Genomic DNA, 21,306 nt, shown 5'->3' with positions numbered 1-21,306 from the left:
ACATATTGCATGTGATGCATGATGCTCCACTATCATCCTTTATATCGGCTCCTATCTTGCTTTCTAGTCCTTCGTCTGTTTAAATGTGACAGAATCTCAGTGACACTCACAATGGAAAAAGCTCTTTGAAAACCAAGTGTATGAATAATCACTAAGACGCCCCTAATCCATTTTTAAAGAAGGGAATATCAGTGCACTAACAACTGTATCTGCTCAGCATGCAGCAGACGAATTCTAGGTCTGTAAAAAGCTCTCTCTTTCAGACTGGAGCGTCAGCGAGCGCTAAGGGATCACTCTGCACTCTCTGTCACCATGACAACGCCAGTTCCATGTCCGAGTGGGTGTACACACTTCATTTAGTTATCCTCAGCGACCAACATGGGAACAGCTGTGTGCGTGGTGAGAGGGTCCAGTCTAGCAATCACGCCAAAATACACTTAATTACTGAAAACATGGTCACTCTTGTGGGTATTATGGAATTAGAATTTGAGTGGCAGTGGCTGGCATCTACTGTATCCAGTACTTACATTTTTATTGGGAAGTAATTTGGCCTTTACCTGAACTGGCACAGTCGTACTGATTGTATGTTCATGTTGAAATCTATTAACAATGAGTCGTCAAAGAACCATCAGGGAGCCCTGTTAACCAGTTTTATGTGTCGAGACTTCAACTTAGTCACCCTAACAAACAAACAAATCTTTAATGCTAAGAACCAGTCATCTCCCCAGTCTTACAGTTTAATTGTAATGTGTAACTCTCAATCTACGCTGTTTTCTTAGTTTTTATCTTTTTGTTAACAATTGAACACAAGTGTGCCAATGCCATATTTCTCTTTTTAAACCTGGCTCAATCGTTTCGAAAATGTTAGCACTCTTTGATTATTCATATTGTATTTTTAAGTTGCATAGTAGGTGAAGAGAAATCTAAACTGGGTGCAGGATTGCTTTGTAAATCTATACACTACGATTGTAGCCCCATGTGTTTATGCAGGTGGATCCTCACATGCCAAAACTCAAACGTGCTGTGTATGTACATACTGACAGTGAGTTACATGTACAGATGAAGGAATGGGAAACGCTTGGAAGCCCTTTTAAGCGAAATGCCATCTCTCTTGCTTTTTTTTCATTCATGGGCAATGTGACTGCTTTGTGATTGACAACCGATAGATGTGTCCTCTCAGTTCTGACTGATTTGCTGTCATATTTAGATGTGTGGAAGCAGTCATTAATTAAAACCAGCATGTATAGAAAAGTTGAAGAATTGATGCTTTATTTTGACTAGTTGGCTGAGCTAAACAATGTTTATCAAGAGCATGAAATTATAGAGCACTGAGTTTATTGCAGTATATGGGATTATTACAACAATGGTGAAAATGATAATAATAATAGACATGTCTTCAACTCTCATCTGCATGGAGTTAACAGTAAAAATAAATGTACTCTGTGTGTATGTATTTCTTTATGTAAACTGAGAGAAAACTGCTGCTGCATTACTTGTTATGAAACTCTGATGCCACAGCTTGTGTTGTCCATCAACTGGTGGTGTTAAAAAGGGAGATACCTGCGTCGACATCACAGATTAACGTATGGCTGGAAGTGAAAAGCCATAGAGAGCAGTATAGCTATATATGTCTCCCCTGTGTGCTTCATCGTTGAATTACCCTTTAAATGACACTCCCTCTTCTGCTTTCCTGTGCTTTGTTTTGTTCATGGTTTTTCGGGGAAAAACAACAACAAAAAATTCAATATTAATGGCACGCAGACAAGAAATTTCAGCGAATGCTGTGTTACTTTATTGATCTTTTTTCAATTTGCTCTGATGCATTGCACTGTAAAGTCTCTCAAAATCAAGTCTTATAACACGAGACAGGCAGTAGTTGCACAACACCAAGCTTCTTCTAGATTCAAGAAATCCCATCCCGCTGGCTGCGGTTCACTTTCCTCAGGGACAATTTTCATAATAGACTAGAATATTCTTTGAGATGGTGCTTTTCCACATATTATTATGCAAATAACTTTTTTTTCATAATCAAGAAACTGTATGTAAGTGTACATTTAAATGACTTCAGCAATTTTGCTGTTTTTTTTTGCTGATTCACCCTTCAGAATTGAGAGTTAGTCACTGAGCTAACTGTACCTCCTGACTTTTAGATGATCTCATTGATTTTCAGCATCAGTTATATCACTTTATAGAGACACTTAATTCTACATGAAAGACCTCCACAGACTAATAAGCCTACAGTCCACTCTCATACATAATCTGGCTTACTTCGTGAAAATAGTGACTGCCGTTAAATTCAATTTTGGCTGAATTTCTTAATGGACTCAAAGTCATTATGTGCTTTGTTGATTCTTGAGTGTGGAGGATAATTGCCATGGGCAGCATGAAAGTGGTTTGATTATTGTCTGCTAGCTCTTGTGAATTATAATAAATATAAATGAGGCTTCCATATCCACATATCTCTTTGGTACTAACAGTTGTTGGCAAAAATGGGACCATTCAGGAGCAGTCACAATACAGTAAACACGTTCAAGCCTTTTGGAATAGTTATTGGAATGGTAAAGCAGCCTCAAAGTCAGTTCAGGCAAGTAAAAATGAAAGATTGATTAGGCTGTGAAGTGCTGGTCCCTCTCTGAAATAGCACAGCCCTTCTCTTCTAAATGAAGTCTAGATATTTCAAAAGATTTTTTAGTTGCTAAGAAAGTGGCGTCTTTGAAGTGAGCATGTCCCCTTGGTAGTTATTCAGCTGAGGAATATTTTAGTAGGCTCGAAGATGTTCACACACATGCTCCAAAGTTGGTGTGGGAAAGGGACCTTTTTGTGTCCAGTCCATCCCGAACATACCCAGGCTTATTGAAAATCACTTGCCACAAGGGATGTCTCGATCAGGAATTTTATTTAATCCTTTTTTATTCTTTTGCTCCTGATCTTAGCCTTTTACTAAGAATGTGCAGATATTGAGTCCTCATCTGATATTTATATTTTCCTACATAATGCAGCTGCATAGTGCACAGTATAAGGCCCATGCAATTTAGAGAAATATGTCAAGATATGTTTGTCTTTGAATAGGTCTGCATAAAGAAAATATATGCCGCGTCAGTTTCCTTTTTTATGGTTTCCTATAGTGCTCCTCAGTGATTTCTATATTCATGTCGGTCTGGAGCTAGATTGAAAAATGAATTTGACATCCTCGCTTCATCTCCAGCCAAAAACAAATGATTACGTTTAAGCATAGTTTTAAACGAACAGCGACACCTTGAGGTGTGGTGCACCTGCACAATGTCACTGATCATTCCAAATGGATTGGTCTTTTTTTCAGTTTCCAGGGTCCCTGCTGTTACAGAAACATGACACTCTCCCAACAAGTCACACACTGAAGGTGCTGAGGGTATTTAGACAAAGGCATTCTACATTCTCTTTGTATTTAAGGCATTTTTGCTGTTACTTCTTAACAACGCAGTAGGCACAATAGTACTGAACAAAGAAGATAAAAACAACAAGTGTCTGTTGACTCCACATTTAGCTACATGTTTCCCCATTTCAGTGCTTTTTTATTGACTTACAAGAATTGATGGGAGGAATGTGTGCTCATCATGGCACATTAGAAGTCTAGAACAGCCAGGCATAATGCATGCACGGTGGCACATTGCCTTCATTTAGAATGAAAACGACTGAGCAACAACTTTAAAGACTCCACTGCATCCCTGTTAGGGCAGTTTGTCGTCAGTAGTAAACCTGCCCATGCCGAGTTGATATAGTAACAGAGAGGATACACATTCAGATATATGCTGAGGAAAATAAATTGTTGCTCGTGGTTTGTGTTGTAGGATGCAGAATACAATACAAAGTGTGTAGCCTTATAGAGTCTCATCCCAGCACAATAGACAATATCTGTCAATATCAGTCTCATTATGGTATTTAACTTGGACCTTACGCCCAGAGTTTAGCAAACAATTGTCTCTTATAAAGAGAAGAAACCTGCGGGATTGATTTTGTTTTGTTGTTCTTTTTGCTTGTTTTTCTTTGCAGAGCCTATGGGCTTACGGGGAAAGAAGGCACGGTTTGAATGGCAATCATCAGTCTTTGCTGGTTAAATTGTGTTACTGACCTTGTAGCCCCAAGCAAGAGACCCCAATGAACAAATCCAGTGGAGATATTGGGAGGAAATAAAACTGCTAAAAACATTGCTGGGATTGGAAGCTCATTAACTTCTGGTGGAATTGGCAAGGCGAGAGTCTTGAAGGAGGTGTGTGCAGCAGGGATTTTGTTGTATGTGTGATAAAGAAGTGTTCCGTTAATTTCCTTAATGACTTATTTTATATGCTCAGAGCAAACTACGGTTGGCTGTGTATTGTAATTCTGTAGTTCTGGTCTCTTTCTTAACAGGTTAATTTTGAAATGATTGGATTTTTTTATTTCCCTCTCATTGCCATATTATCATTATTTTTACAAGTGAATTCATATTATTTAGCAGGTTAGGGCTGCAGAGACTTTTGATTTATTTGCCTTCAACATACTAAACGACAGCTTTCCTCTAATGCGTTTCCTCAGGACATTTCTTTTAATGTGTTTTCTACATCAGTTATCATCCCCACAATCAAGCCCCTCCCCCCCAGGTTGAACAGAGATAATGGTATACATGTGTCAGTATGTGCTTCTGAGCAACACTGATACACTGATACACTGAAATGTGTCTGTCAGCTAATGGATGCAAATGATAAAAGCTGAGGGTTCTACCAGGAGAAAAGGAAAAGTGACAATAAAGACCCATGTTGGATGGATTGTCTGCCAGAGCTTTTCAAACCCTTTTGCAAAGAGCATCTTTGTATAATGTATGCATTGAAAAACATTATGGCCATAACTAACCATTTTCTGAGTCTTCAAACACATTGGAAAAATAAAGTGTTTTGATATGCTTAGAGCAAGTCCTAACCTTTAGGCAAGAGCATCTTCACGGATAAATTGCCCATAGCTAATGTACTACACTAACATGCTTCTCTTTATTAATATTACTTAACCATACCTGTCAAGTATCCCGTTTTGGCCGGGAAAGTCCCGTATTTTACCCTTCTTTCCCGCCGTCCTCCCGTATTAGTATTTTCCCGTAAATCTCCCGTATTTTAACCTGCGTTATTAAAAAATAATACCCGATTCGAAAGGAGAAGGAGTAAAAAAAAAAATAATTCCCAATCTGAGCTCTGTCACTAGCCTCGCGATAACTGCCACGTGCAGTAGCCTACTACAGATACTGTAGATGGCAGTTGTCGCGAAGTTTAGTGTGTGAGGCCAGATGATGAGTGACAACGCAGGAAAAAAAAAAAAAAACAGAGACGGATGATGGACGCTTCGACAGAGACGGTGCGCTGCCAAAACTTATGAAGGCTTTACTATGCATTCTCCATAGCAATGCAAGTTGAGAAAGGGTGTTTAGCATGGTACAAAAGATTGTTCCAGAGAATAGGATGACGTTAGACAACAGAACTGTTTGCGCTCTACTCTTGTGTAAACCACTCTGTAAACCACTCTGGCCCAGCCCACAAATACACTCCTTCCAAAACAATCTTAAAGAATGCAAAGTCTGCAACAAATTTATACAATAACTCACTAAAAGAGTAAAGAAAAGTTATGTGAAATGAAAAGAAAAACTGTAAAAGAAAAGCAATATGAAATGAAAAGAATGTGTGGAATGAAAATAAAATGTAAAGACAAGCAATGTTATAAATTGTAAATGTTTTCAGCATTCTGCATCAAGTGGTGATTTTAGCTTTCTTGTACACCTGTCTTAAAATGTAAGGGATACTGGAGCTTGGTTGGGGTGGTGGGACTGCTTGCGGTGGGCGCCGGAAAATTTCCCTTATTTTCAAATCCAAAACTTGACAGGTATGCTTAACTAATCAGACTTATTTATATTTCAGTGTCCATGCAGAAGATTTTCTTTCAGTACAAGCTCCAAAGTCTTTTCTTATCGTTCAATAAAGTCCCTACAATTTATGTCTTTTCCGTTAAAAAAAAAAAAAGTCAGTCACTCCAAGAACGAGTTAGAGAGGTAATTTGTGTTCAAGTTTAACGAGATACTGAAGAAGCTGCCAGAGTGTTTTGGTGTTCTACAGAAACTAACTGTTCTTCCTGTAATACCCTTCCTTAGTTACAAAGTGAAATATGCCTTTCACCTTACAGAAACACAGCTGCATAAATATTTATTTGATGTGGAAGTGTTGAGGATACAAGTGGAGACATTGGTACTGGTGAGATAAGAACTGTTTACATTTTCATGAATTCACCAGTAGTCCGGTTTTTGGCGCTTGCCCACACTCTAATTGGCATGTTGCAATTCTTGTAGTGAAGAACTTCATGAATTATGCATGAAAAACAACTTACCACGTGTCCCATTATAACCACATTGTGCAATTTTCGAGCCTACTATTCTGGAAAAAGACAATACTTCAGACAGCTCCATTCTCATTACAGCCCAACCTCAGCTTAGCTGGGTATCACCTTGTTTCTTGCCTCTCCCAAACACAAAATCTCGCCTCTTAAGGTGCTGACACACCAAGGAGATCTGTCGCCCTAGTGTTTTCAGTGTGTCCAACTTTGTCGACCCCCTTCTGCCTTTTGGGCCGGTTCAAACATGTTAAATTGGCTTCTGCAATGTTAGTGAGAGGGATCGCTCTGATTAGCTGTTCAGATAACAGATTACAATGTAAAATGTGCAAATTACGAAGTACAATGAGACACATAAATACGAGTGTACATATATTTATTTCAACATTTCAACATCTTTTAATAGATCGACATGTCTACACATTACAAATTAAACTGATAAAATAATGTCCTGTATCGTAAAACTTAATATAAAGACTCTAGACTCTTCCTCTGCACCTTGGTTGGTGCTAGACTAAGAACTGAGCTCCTTAGCAATCTAGCTAGCTAAATAGCCAGCCAGCTGGCCACTAAATTAATAAAATGTATCAATGTTTTATTCACAAACTCTTGTCACATTGTAGGAAAGCATATTGCTATTGCCAGATGAGTGACAACTTTGTTCTCATGTTGCTCATTTTCTGTAACAAATGTAGTATAAAGGCATGTTGGGTGGAATTAGCAAGCCAGCTAACTAGCCAGCTGGCTACAGCGAGCCGCTCGGCCCCTTTTTGACCAAGACACATGCGACGTGAGGCGACGCCATAGTCGGCCTTAATTGCCACTAGTTCTTTGCCGTCTGCTTGTTTTGTCAGCACCTTTAAGCAACACCAGTGAAAGCCACTTGATTATAGTGGTTCCCCTTGCATTTTTTCATCCTGACCTATTAAGCAACCAGACATACAACTGAGAACTAAATGTAATCTATAAATGATTTATGGTCAAGTAGAGTAATCATATAGCTTGCATTTTTCTCAGTGGGAAAGTGAGGCTAAGTGTTTTATATTATAAGTGAATGGTGAGGTTAGTTGCAAGAAAACACATGAGACTGCTGTGTTTCATGCCCTCACCTGAACCTGATTCTTTAGTATTCATACTTTAACAGGGTTTAATATTTTAGTACACAGAACTGGGGACTTGATGTGTTGAGTTGCAAATGTATGAGTCATAGTTGATCTATATTTAATTGGCTATGAATTAAGATTCACCAGTAAATACTGCTGGATAAAGTAAAAGACTTTGACACTTTGAAACAGTCTGTTTTTAAATAAACAGAGAAACTGAAAGTTTACAGTTCAGGGCGTGATATATTGCATCCAAACCGTGATGGCCTTTTTGAGGAATTTTTATCATGTTTATTAAAATGATGTCGTTGTGTCACTGAAATCCTTGCAGTTTGTGTGTGTGTAAATGCAACACGTGCTAAACCTCTCTGGAATGCTCTGTGGGTGATGCAGAGTTACTTCTCGTTTATCGATGCTGACCTGTCCTGTCCAGCACTGAGAAGGCCAAGGGTAGTCGGGCTGAAGGCGAAGATTATGTTTCTGTCAAGTCACTGCTTATATTCTCGTATTTTCCTGTCATCACTCCTATGATTCAATTAAGAAGCTGCATTCCTCAGTCTGGCCAGGCCAGACAAGGGAACTTGTGATTGACAGTTAAAGACATTACTATGCGAAGGGAAAGAGAGTACAGGGAGACATATGAATATTTGAGTAGATGGCATAAAAGAATCTTGTAATTGATTTTCTATCTAAGCTGCTGTTTCATTTACTGAATAAATGCATTCATTTCAGGCAGGGGGTTGTTCATGCCGGCCCCATTGTCTCATTGTGAAGACAGACTTTATCATATTTTGTATTTGATGATGATTCTGCAGATTTTAAAAACTTTAGTTTGACTGCTCAGCTGCATTGTACTTATTCTCACACTACACGGCACTACTAGAAATACCGTCAAACTTGTAACCTTGCTAGAAGTAGGCTGTGCTGAAAAGATCTTTGTGTGTTGTCCCTTTCCGACAGATGTGATCCACACCGTGGGCCCGGTGGCCAGAGGTCATGTGGGCTCTACTGAGACCAATGACCTCACCTCCTGCTACCAGAACTCCCTCAGGCTGATGGAGGAGTATGACTTGAGCACTGTGGTGAGTACAGTACTGCTACCACGTTTCCACTCATCCTAGGAGAAATTTGTGTCTTGTCTGTGCAGCTTGAAAGCAATAAACTATGTGCTTCTGTGTTTTTGTTTGAGAGTGAATAAGCCTTCAGTGAGAAAAGCTGTTTGAACATTTTAGGAATTTTGGAATAGGTACAAGAACAAAAGGATTTAGCATCTTTCATTTCAGATACAGTTCTGAAAAGCCTTAATCTTCTTTATTTAAACAAAAGAAACAGAGAACACAACAAAATGGTAGTTTCATGTTTGTCAAATGAAGCCTTTTCATGTAGACTGCTTTGGCTTGTGATTAAATAAAAGGCAGTCATTCGTATATTGCCGCTGTGTACAGTAAGTATGCAGTTTTTTATTTATCATTGTTTGGAAAGCCACTTTAAGTTAGATCTCTGTGACCTTTCTTAAATTCTGTAAAGGTCTTAACGTAGATATTTGATTTATTATTTTCCAAGAAATTAAATGTCGAGCACCGAAGAGTCATTTTAAATGTTTTGATTCTTGCGTATGACTGTGCCACATCTGCAGGAAGCATTTTCTTCTTTAAAACTCTGGGGGAAAAAGCACACTGTTGAGTGAATGTGGCTGATTTATAGGGGTTTAGATCAGACAATGCCCACACAATCCACAGCTGGCAGCGGCCGATCATTCACACACTATCCCAGCTTCTAGTCTGTTGTGAACCGTACGTTTCAGTCTGGTCCACGTGATAAATGGATTTGCCCTGCCCACAGAGGGTAAACAAATCAGTATCACACCAAATAGCCACAAATCACATTTTCTGCACCAGCCTAATGCCCTGCAGCCTCATCAGAGGCCAATCAATGGAAGTACTCACCAACAGAAAGAGGAGGCATAGATGAGTGTCAGTTTCATTAAAGATGATTGTGACAAATTCCTGCTCTGTTGATGACTTATTATGAGTGTGACAGACACCTCTAGGTAGCAATTAAATGGATTGTGAAGCAAAATGAAAGTGTTTTTGAAGTTTTATCAAAATCAGCAGCATGCCTGCTGAACAGTCCGATCCACGAAGATATGATGAGCCACAAGCATGACATTACATTACGATGTCATTTAAACAATTGAATAACTTACTCTGCTGGGCTCGAGGCTTCATGGGCAGAGACGAGGCCTTCTCTGCAGCACCAGGCCCTTCAGGACTCATTGGAGGAACACAACAACAGCTTGTCTGCTTTCATCCACAAATGCTTCAGTTGTTGCTTTGTTTCTGGCACATTCCACAGATTTATTTAGTTTAGGCCTATCTCTTGATTTATTTATCCAATAATCCATATATGTATGAAAACAGAGTTTCTGTTTTTACTGGGAGCTGCCTGGATCCTGTCTAATGTATTTATACAGCTGCTGTGTGTTGAGCAGGCCTTCAATAAAAACAGTGGTGTGATGTGATTGACCGGCCTTGTAGGATGAGCCTAGTCATTACGTTATCTTAGCCACAGTCCATTTTGTCTCTCCTTGCTGCAGGGACAACGGAACGCCTTTTTACCAAACCAAAGGGGAAATTGCTGTTTCAACAAGCAAGGATGTGGCCGTGATTTAGTTTTATTCTAGCCTGGCTTGATGTGCAAGACTTACTCGAAGAGTGGCTCTCAGGGTTCTCTAGTCCTAATTCTTTCAGTCTTGCGGTCTCTTGGTGCAGAGCACAATGAGTCCAAGTTTTGGTTAGCTGATCAGCACTAAGCTCATTTTGACTGATCTGAAAGGGTCTCACTATGAGTTTTGCTGTTTGAGAGAAACAAGAGATCCCGTCGAAGACAGGCACCCTGCCTAGTGGGCAAAAAGGGGGGGAGGGGGGCTGCATTTGGGAATCCTAGAGGGCTGGCTCCCTAATGGGGATTCCAGGGCATTACAAAGGGATAGGAGTCAAAACAAAGCCTAACACAAAATAAACTTGAGCATGAAAGATTGAAAAGAAGCAGAGCTCGCTAGTTAATCCCTGTTTCTTAGAGCTCAAAGCCACCCTTTAGGCAACGAAACAGTACGGCTACCACAGCCGTCTCATCAAACTCTTTTTGTGACTGTAGCGTGTCAAGAAAGGGAGTTTATTGGGAATACCACAGAATTTCAGGACTGGAAGTGCATTTCCTTTACCTTAGGGCAGCTTAGTGGGTATGACTGAACATTTACAGGAGTCAGAAATTAGATAGAAGAGCTTTTCCTGTCCTTCAGTGATGTGCTTTCCTGTCCCTAAGTGATCAGTGTTGCACTGATTTACAGTTCCACTGGGACAGAACTGGAGAACATGGAAAATGTTACTTTGAGGCAACTTAAGGCAATTCCTGGCAGAGTTTAGGGGTTGTTTCTGAGTTTTCTAGCTTGTATACTAACCATTACAATAGACTAAAACTAATTTGAAAGTAACAGCTTGAATGAATAGTCTCAAGTCCTTAAAATCATAAAGTCTTCCTTGCGGGGCAGCTCAGACAGTGGAACGTGAGGGCATTGAAATGAGATCCTTGTTTCATTGTTTTAGTTTTAAGAGATAATTGGGAAAATGTGCAAAGTAATGTAATGGCCAGAGAAGTAAATTTTTTTATTTTATTTTTGTTTTTATAACTCTCAAGGCGTTTTTAAGTGTTGCCTAAGAAATCTCTACACAAAATTTGAGTGGCTTATTTTTTTTTTATCTAAAGGCTTGAAACTCATACTCATGGATATTTTGCCAAGCCGATATTGGCTGAAATGTAAAGGCAGATATGCACATTTTGTTTATATAGCTATCACCTGGCCCACAGGGCAAACTGTAAGTATAGGATGCAGCTTTAAGCCTTACTGAAGGATGCCCTTCAGATGAAAAATGACGATCAACATGAGCAAAGAAACCTGCCGTTTAACCCCCACACTGAAGTTGAGAGCTATCTGGAACGGTCCAGGCGTTAACACCCTCGCTCCGTCTTACTCTCTGGATAAATATCGGATGGCTGGATGGCCTATTTAGTTCTGTTTTTCAAATCATTTGGCTGCACTGCATGCTGAAAAGTGATAGCGTGTATTTGTGCCCATGTGCATGCATACACTTTGTCTTTTACGTGCATCTTCCTGAGGCATATGAATGTGCCTGTGGTGTGGCAACGTTCTTTGGTCATTCCTTCCCTGCCCAGAGGACTCTAATGCTTCAGTGCTTTTATTTATTTATTTATTTTTTTTTTTACTTTTTTGCTGCGGCTGAAAGAGCAGCAGGCTGTCACAGCTCCCTCGGCTCTGACTGACCACAGCCAGAATGCTAGCGTTGCCGGCTGGGCTCTGCAAAATCACATAGGGGAGCCGTGGGAGCTGCGTGTGAGTAGAGTTGAGAGTAGCGAGAGCTCTGGGCAGATGAGCAGCGCGTTGTCAAACAGCCCCCTCCTCTGCTCAGTGCTTGTTACACTACAGTATGTTGTTTGCTTTCAAAGGAGGCTCAGGTGAGGAGCCAAAGAGGAAATATAGCTAGAAATATGGATTTTTGGTGGATTGATTCGAGACATGAAATGTGATAATAACACTGCCACGCTGGTCAATAGGAGTGAAAATGCTCTAGCAGGCTATCAATATTTGCTTGAGCCAGGACATAGTAAATAGGTCTCACCATGGTTTCTCCGATATACAGAGCATGCCATTATCATTTGGAAACAGCTGAGATTGATGGGGAAAGTCACTACTCAGCAGTACGACACTATTACATTGCCAGAAATTTCAAAAGACAACGGTTGAAAAAAAAAAGAATTTTCTGTAATTTGTTTGTGTGTTAAGGTGCCATGCAGTGCGAAAGACATGCAGATTTATAACCGCTGACTGAGACCTGCCAATCACATCATCTTCTAACTGAAGGAATACTTTATTGCAATCAAGATTAGGCTTTTTTACATGGTGAACGTTTTCACCTCTGTGTATGTGCATATTAATAATGCATTCATACAGAGTACATATTCAGATTGACAATGTATGGATACAGTACACACATACTCATGTGAACTGTATCAGTGTAGTTAGACCCTGGGGGCCCTCCCCTCCAAAGAGCTGGAAAGCCATACAGTACATGGTACTGAGGAGACGATTAATGCAGGTCCCCTGTCTTGGTTAGTCATGGAAGGCTGCTCAGATTCTTCCCTGGAAGCAAACGTAGCATCTGTCAGGCAGAAACCGACTGACTGTGTGGAGGGAGACACCACCATCTGGAAGCCATTCAAGCTCAGACTCTGTTTTGTTTTAGAGATATTAAACACCCCTTATACTGTGGCCTTTAGAATAAAAGAATAAGCATGTTTTATTTAATTTTGTCTTCCTTTTGAGTCATTTGGGAAGTATTCTGTTGAGGACTTTAGTTTTTGAGGGTAAGTGGCATAAAAATACAGTGAGCATTTTAGTTGTTGACTAATGATCTTGTGGGCAACTGAGCCTCCGTTTTGTTCAGAATTTGACGTTGACAGGCCACAATTTGATGCTTTTTCGAAAGTATCTGTCATTAATCTATTTCTGGCAGCGTGCTGTGGACAGTGACAGGGTCGCAGACTGCGTTTAGTGGCGTCTTCTCTGACTCCCAAGCGGCCCTGGAAGTGTTTTGTAGTCATAACACACTGGCTTCGAGGAGATCCAGCAGGGAAGCCACTAATTTCCCGTTGAGAAAAAAATGCGGAAAGCCAAGTGGATTGGAGATGAATGGTGTAGAATGATAGGATTAACCAACCTTCTCTGTGAGCTCATTCCAAGGCTGCTAGGAGCATTAGCTGCCATTCATTTTGCCCGGCAGTGGTCCCAAAATGCATTCCTGCAAACAGTATCTTATAGTGACACATCAGCATGCGCTGCCTGCTTGAAAATGATGGCTGATAGCCCCCACTAGATAATCTGTTTAACATGACAGGGAAAGCAAGCGAAGCACAAACAAACACTGTATCACTGGGATAAGTGACCATGCCCCCAAGGTGTCTTCGAGATGGACAACACACTGGGGATTGGAGGGCAGGTTGACTTTAACCTCATCTTGGATTCTGTTTTGGCCGACCGGTTTAAAAATATCTCCTCTGTTCTCAGGAATTATATGAAACATGCTGTAAGTAACTTTTACTATTGTACCTTTATTCGTGTAGGTCACTGGTGATATTTGGAAATGTGTTTTTTACTGCGGTATTTAAGTACACTGGAGGGTCTTTGTCATTATTTATGTTTCAAAATACTACCATATCAAACTTAACGACTTTGGACTCCACCCTATTCCATTTTGGTTTGCCGACTCCCCAAGTGATTCATTAATTTTCATTTATGCACTGAACAGACCGTGCACAAACTTTTCCTCCGTCTGCTTCTCTACCCTTTTCTCGTAAATTATTGTCCGCAAGTGCGAGCGACTGCAGATTTAATTATGTAATGGCTGAGAGTATAGAGGCCTGATTGTGCACATACTTGGCTTCTGATCATAGCAAAGTAAACTGTGCCATTAATTGGGATAGAAGAATGAGAGGTTTACTGCTGATCTGCTTACACAACGCAGATGGTATTTGTGTGTCTATCACCCAGAATTCCATGTAGCTCATACTTTGAATTCCTCCAATATAGAATCCAAGCCCGTTTTCTTTATGACAATATTTACAGACCTTTACAGCCAGTTGCAATTATGTAGCACGGTTCACAAAGCGAAGGGAAAAAAAGGTGATTTGACTGATGTTCCCCACAGACTGCCTATTGTTCACATATTTGCAAGATTCTACTAAATATTTGTTAGCTGTCTGCTGCACTATGCTCTGTGTACCTATGCTTGATGAAGATAAAACCCCATATGTCACAGAACAATATGAAGGCCAAATGCTTTGAATGAAGGATACAATGCTAAAACTATTAGCTTCTCATGTCAGGTGAATCTGTTTTTCTTTGACCCTTTTTTTTTATCTCATGCCTAAAAGTAAGCATATTGGTAATACCCTTTCTCTAAACCAGCAGATATAGTGTATTTATTTTTTAAAGATTGTTATTCTGTTCGACCTGGATATTATGCTTGTTTTTTTTTTGGTTCCTTTTATCAAAATGTAAGCATTCTAGCATTGTTTATCACAGTGTTAATCCAGTTAAAGATCGAGAGTAGAAACAGAAACCTAGTTTGAATTGGGGGGGGGCAGTTCAGTTTGTGCTGCAGAGGATTTCACTGGGTGTAATCCCCCAATCAGCAATTAGCTGCAATATGTGATTATAGCCCAGCCCTCTCTGTGGCCCGTCAGCCACTCGTTGCTTGTAGCCCGCTTCCACATACAGTACCTGCATGCAGCACAAAGGTTAATTAGACTGAAGCTTTCGAAAGGTCACGCCGCCATTTAAATTAGCCGGTGCTATTTGTCTGATCCGAATCATTGGCAACACTGGGCCAATTAGATCCAATTACACTGATAGTGGTTGTGGTGGTCTGCCACCTAGTCTAAGTTAATGGCCATTGGAACCCCAATTACCCCAGTGCCCTGATTCAGAAGGAGGCAACCACAGCAGGAGGTGCTTCAGGTCTGGGTGAAGGAGACAGCCCTGCCATTTCATCTTCCCTTGACATTCCCTTCACTCCAGGAGAGACTGCAGGACTTTATGTGAGGTGAAATATTAGGATATGTAAAATGTGACATTTCCACACCTCCTTTAGGGGTAATCACAGTTGATGGGGATTGAAGAGGAAATCGTCTGAGTGTCTACAGTATGTAGAGTGGGCTGAGCATGCTAGTGTCTTGATTACAAGCACAGGAAGCCCATAGCAATCATCTGAGAGACTAAACCCTGTCTCCTACAAAGGATACTCTACCTAGATGTTCTGTGAGGGAAATGGCAGCAGTTCTGTTCTAGATTAATGTGTTCTGACAATACTAAAGGCTCTTCAAATAATGTAAGTACTAAAGCACATTCAAGCAGTATAAGACTCAGGCTCAGCACACTGGCTGGGTTTCACTTCATGTTTTTCTCTGGTGCTGTACCTGGCTGTGAGGAGCTCCTGGAGACGGTCTCATGAATTTCTATGAGGCTCATATCCCTCTACGGTACTATCTGAGAATAGAAGCGACAGCTCGCACCCAACTGAGGGACTGTCAGAGGAAGTTGTTGATTAAACAGATGTCTTTTCTTCCATATGCCATGAGACAAGAACACCACAATAAGCATGCATTAATTAAACCTACCTGAAGAATGTGGGCAATACAGGAGAAGAAAAGGTATTTCTGTCTATCTTTGTCTCTCTGCTTCACAACAGGAATGAGAAAGCGTCTTCCTTTCTTGCCTCTGGTTTGACTTACAGAGAATACAAAAAGCTCAATAATCTACCCAAGGAAAGAGTAGTTAAGTGACAATTAGTTCTGATTCGCAACTCATTCAGTCATTGTTGATTTTTAAAGTAAGTCTAAAGTCATTTGCCTGGGGAAGGCTTTTGAATCACATTGTTTCCGACAAAAGAAAAACTTGAGCAGAGACAAAACAGCACATGGACAGCGGCACCTTGTTTGCTTTGAAGCCTCCTCAACTACTGTATATACAATCCAACAAAAATAACCCAGTCCTTGCTGTACACCTGAAAACCTGTTTTTACTCTAGTAGGCTCCCATCTGTTCAGAGTTGTGCTTCATCTGAAGCACTAGTGTCATCAAACATTTCCTCCACCACCTGATAAATGCTTCTCTTTTGATCAAAGGTGTGTAGCAGGAAAGGTGGTTGTGAAATACATTACATGCAAAGTAGGCCTCTCTCAAAGCCCGACAGTTGCTGCTCAACTGAGCAAATCCCAGCAATGTCACAGATACTGGAACAGATTGCTGTTCATCGGCAACGGACCTTGGTGGAATGAGTTCTTGTTTACATCATTATGTTTAATTACCATGCAGAAACAGTCCAGCCAAGTGTGTGTGTGTGTGTGTGTGTGTGTGTGTGTGTGTGTGTGTGTGTGTGTGTGTGTGTGTGTGTGTGTGTGTGTGTGTGTGTGTGTGTGTCAGTGAAGCCGGACAGAGCCGTCACACTCTCATTACTAATGCATCACTATCCCCAAGGTAACGCCTCGTGCTGCTCCGGTGTGTTTGGTCATCCTTGAGTCTATGCCAGTGGGTGGGACTATCCAAACAGCGTGTGTAAATGAATACCCGGGGAAACCCTTTGTGTCTAGTCATGTGCAAATCGTCCAGTCATCTTTTACCTCCAAGTGGCCCACATGATACATTTTGCTGCTTTTGTGATACGCATGGCAACATTTTCAATTTAACACTCATGAATTGATATTTTAATTATTATTGAGTGAATAGTAATGGGAACGCTGAATCTGTGCGTTCCTCTTAATGCACTTAATTAAAGTTACAAGGCGAGACGTTTAACATGACTCTGCATCAGAAAAATAAGCTCCTCGGACGGTTATGCATTAAGAAAGAAACAACATGATGTGAACATGGACTTTACTGTATGAGAGCTAATCGGGTTAGTAACTTCACCACTTTTACTCCAGTTGTTAATCTAGTTCCTCAACGCTCCCGCTTTCTCGCAGTCTTTCATTTATGCCTTTTATGAAGCCAGGTGTTGAACCCAGTTTCGACCTTGCCAGGGCCGTGTCCATGAAACTGGAATTTCCTGGTTTATCACAGGGTTCCATTTCAACAAGCTTGCACCCAATTATCCTTCAATCATAGTCCCCGGTCATACAGATGTGTTTGGTCGAAGTACAAGGTCTCTCTGTCGTGGGTTTGACACACAGGGGACGTTTTCTCTCGCTCTGGCTGTATACATGAAATGTTTTCAAGGGTAGAAATCAGATGGCGTCTCAGATAAAGATGAATCTCACCCAAGGAATTATTTATGTGGTTATGTGTAGCTTTTACACTGAATAAGTAGCAATTATGATCATGGCACCAAAAATTAAGTTACAGTATATTACATTAACACTTTCAGACATACATTAGTAGTGTGTCAGTACCATTGACATATATAAAATGGACCAACAGAGCCCGTTGCTCTGGACGGAGACCAGTGAAGGATATTAGAAGCACTTTTCCGGTGAGCGCTGAGCGTTACTGCGCAGCCTCCAACTGACAGAGACAACGTAAATGTGACGAGAGCAACCTGTCTGAAAGTTGTAAGTCTTCTGGTAGCTGTGCCAAGAGAAATCTCAATCATTCCCAATCTTACAGAGACGGAGAGCGTAGGTATATGTAAGGAGATAACGTGGCACAGGCAAATTATTACTCTAACTAAAATGCTAGTTAACATCAGTAATTAAACCTAAACAGCTAACGTAAGTCGAAACTGCCTGCGAGCTTCTCCTGGACTATACGGTATTTCCTCTACTATGCGATAGTAAGTTGCTTGGTTATGACACAATCGTTAGCCTATTTTCATAAAAACGTCTGCTGCGGAGCCATAACGTGAGGTACAAGGTAATGGAGCCTTTTATACATTGTCGTGTTTCTTTAGAAATAAACAATGGACAAATAGAGTCTTTAAACGCTTCAGATTTAAGTTATTCACTGTCAAAGTGACGTCAAAAGGAATGGCAGTCAATGGGATGCTAACTGGAGGTGATCGCTTTGTAGCATCAAAATGGCGCCATAGGAGGTTTGAGTTCTGAAGCGAAGCTTACCCCCTTGGTCAGTACAGTACAAGGGAATAAAAACTGCAAGATCCGCTCTTTATTAGACTCTCCATCGCACTGATATTGAATGCTACCCCATTCTAATTAATGCAAGGCAGTTATTGCTTTTATACAATTAAAAAAAAAAATCTCTGCCGAAGACAGAACTGGTGAATGATATACAGACTATGAAATCTTTGGTTCATTAATGATGCTTTGTTAGTGTTGAGTGATGAAAGAATGATTTAATAAAAATAAGAGGGAACAAAGACAGCTTTGTAAGGTGACATTTTGTTCAATCACATCGCCTTGAATAAGTTTTCATCTGCGTAAACTTTATCTTGTAGTTAACATTTTGTGATTTACTTACTTTTTTTTTTTATTTCCTTTCTTTTTTATTATTTATTGTAGAGCACAAACTGGGACCTGAATCCTAATGACAGCCAATATTTCTTGTCTCTGCTCTGAGATTATTTACCGTTATTCACGGCAGAATTTCTTCAGATCAGTCATACCAAGCCTTTTCTTAACCTTAAAACATACTGAGCAAAACTCTTTCCTGTGTTTTGGTAATGCATTGATTCCTGTGTGTTTTATCAAAGAGAATGCATAAGGCAGAGAGCTGGCGGGTATTAGGAGCCGTGGGAATGTTTGTAGTTCTTTTGTGTGGTTTAGAAGTGCACAATTGCATGTCTACATACAGGATACGTATAAAGTCAGAAATGAATATTTATAATAGTCCCCATCTGCTTGGCACATATTTACGATAAGCATTGGTTGGTTTGACGACAGCAAACTGGGAACAGTGCACATTTTGTGGACCAATTGGGCAGGCCATATTTATGCATATTTATGAGAACATAAGGGCAGACTTAACACAAAATCCTTTACACTTAAGTTGTAGCCACAAAAGTACACAAGTTACGAGTCTTGCCTCCTCAACATTTTGTTATCGAAACCACAGCAGTCTTCCCGCAGCCTCAGGTGAATGACTGTATGCATTGGCAGACACGCCAATGTTTATGCTCTCCTACATAATTCTTTAATCACGGCGCTATTATCCCACACATACAGCCAGTTTAGAGCCCTTATTATCTTCCAAGGTCACAGCTAACGATGGCTGACGCGCTGTGCCTGGCCTGTGCTGATTGACTCACAATTTTAAACTGGCTCAATCTAGGCCTACTCAGCAATTCAGGAGGCAATGCAGCACCTTGCACAGGTTTATGAGAGAGAGATATTAGCTCTAACAGTGCAGGACTGTCTTGCTTTGATGCTGGAGATTGCTACAGAGGTGTAAGACATTTATTTCTGCCGCAGCAAATGTTTTACATCCCATCTACTCGCAGTGACATTTGTATTCTGACTTAGAATTTAAATGTACTTATTTAACTGGTTAATAGTATTTGGAAAATAAACATGGCCTTGTTGTTGACCCTTCTCTTAACATTTACCTGAATGGTCTGAAGAGTGCAGGAAACGGGCTATTCTCTGTGGGAATGCATTGCATCATTATTTTTGTGATTTCATTTGTGATAGAGAAAGCATTTAGCAGCTGAATATCTGACACCTGAATGTGCAGCTAGTCCTTGAGTTACACCCCCCCACTTTTCACATTCTCTCCTGTTCCAAGTTAATTAAAAATTATACGACATGTTAGCATTAAATCATTATGAAGTAGGCCTCCTGAAGTAATCATTTCATGGGGTAATTTAGCAGATTAAACATTTCTTTCATTGTCGACCAGCAACCTTAATATCGTAAACGTCACACTCGCCTTTTATGAATGATGCCACAACTGTCAGGACAGTAAAACAGATTTAAATTTAAATCCACTATTACTGTACCTATATCCACCTTTTTCATTTCACATACACATTGATCTAGAAAGCCCAAAGGTTTAGTCACCGTGTGAGATGCTGAATGAAGTGCCCGCCGGAGCGAACACGGGTGAATCTTGTTTCATGGTTTGACTTTTTTTGCACACAGCTTGGAATGCCTGATAACCTCCAAATCTCACTCAGCCTAATATCTCATGTCACATCCATAAACCCCCAGTGATGACAATATGCATGGAATCAAATCTGGGGCTATTTATTGTTAAGGTCTTAACCCCCTCACAGGAGAGCAAAGATTGTGAGATCGAGAACATGGAACACAAATAAGTGTGTATGCAATGATTTCTAGGCTTTTCTAGGCTTTTTTAGGCATTATTTTGAATGGCATTGGAAGTTTTTGTTTCATCTGAACTAGCATAGAAAGGCATTGAGTAATTAAAAGAACAACTGCACTACAGTATTTCCCATTTAGCAATGCAGTAAAAAAGCTCCATTATGAAAATTACAGAGAAGTGATTTCAGATAAATATTCACTCAGAATGCTTTGGCTTAATCATGGCTCTGGATTCCTAACGCGAGGAATTGTTGGCTCCCCACCTGAGCCCAGTACTGCAGAGTCCTTGGCTTTTCCGGAAGGAGGCTGAGTCATGAGGAAATGTGTATGTGTTTGGCATAGAGCTCCTTCAGGCATAATGATGATGACCTACATGATGGTCTCTTACCCAAGCATAATTATGATCCACTCTTAATACTAATCAGGCTTCTTATGATTGACAAAGAGATGTTATAAAACATATAAAAGGCTGACCCAGTGTTTCCTGAGTGACACAATTGTATGATTACATCATTTATTGCAATAGAAATATCAATCACCATTCCTATAAAGTGATGCAGTACATTTTTGCTCCAAAAACATGTGATATATTTGGTGCAGAGAAAATGGTTTTCCAGTTTTAGTAACTAATTAATGCTTTATCAATATTCATGATGAACTCTACATTTAGAAATCTGTAATTAGCTGTATTATCCTCTGGCCATTTGTAGGGGGGAAAAGCAATCCATATAGTTCAAATCAAAGCACAGCAACAACTCTACTTACTGACCAAACACTCTACAGTTAGATATTACCTTGCATGGAAATCAGATATCATTCCAGAGGCAAGCAGCAAACGACACAACCACTTCAAACCAGCACTCAGTCTGCATGAGAGATAGAAAGAGCTGGATAGACGGTTTCATAATTCACGGGAGCCACCTGGTGATTCCCTCAGTCACCTTCCTGTTTTCCTCTCAGCCAGCTGCTCCCTG

At 40.3% G+C, this 21,306-nt stretch overlaps 1 protein-coding gene across 3 annotated transcripts in view; it reads left to right on the top strand.

Moving 5' to 3' along the window:
* macrod2 (mono-ADP ribosylhydrolase 2) overlaps positions 1 to 21,306 on the top strand; it is a 433,012-nt gene that overhangs the window by 292,218 nt on the left and 119,488 nt on the right. For all 3 annotated transcript variants that reach the window (XM_039783426.1, XM_039783425.1, XM_039783424.1), the window contains exon 6: positions 8,445 to 8,566. In XM_039783426.1, the coding sequence (XP_039639360.1) occupies positions 8,445 to 8,566 (122 nt within the window). The remainder of the gene's footprint in view (positions 1 to 8,444; positions 8,567 to 21,306) is intronic.

Source organism: Perca fluviatilis, chromosome 19, assembly GCF_010015445.1.
Source record: "Perca fluviatilis chromosome 19, GENO_Pfluv_1.0, whole genome shotgun sequence".
In the NCBI taxonomy this organism is placed as follows: domain Eukaryota; kingdom Metazoa; phylum Chordata; class Actinopteri; order Perciformes; family Percidae; genus Perca; species Perca fluviatilis.
This window is presented reverse-complemented; position numbering and strand designations above follow the sequence as displayed.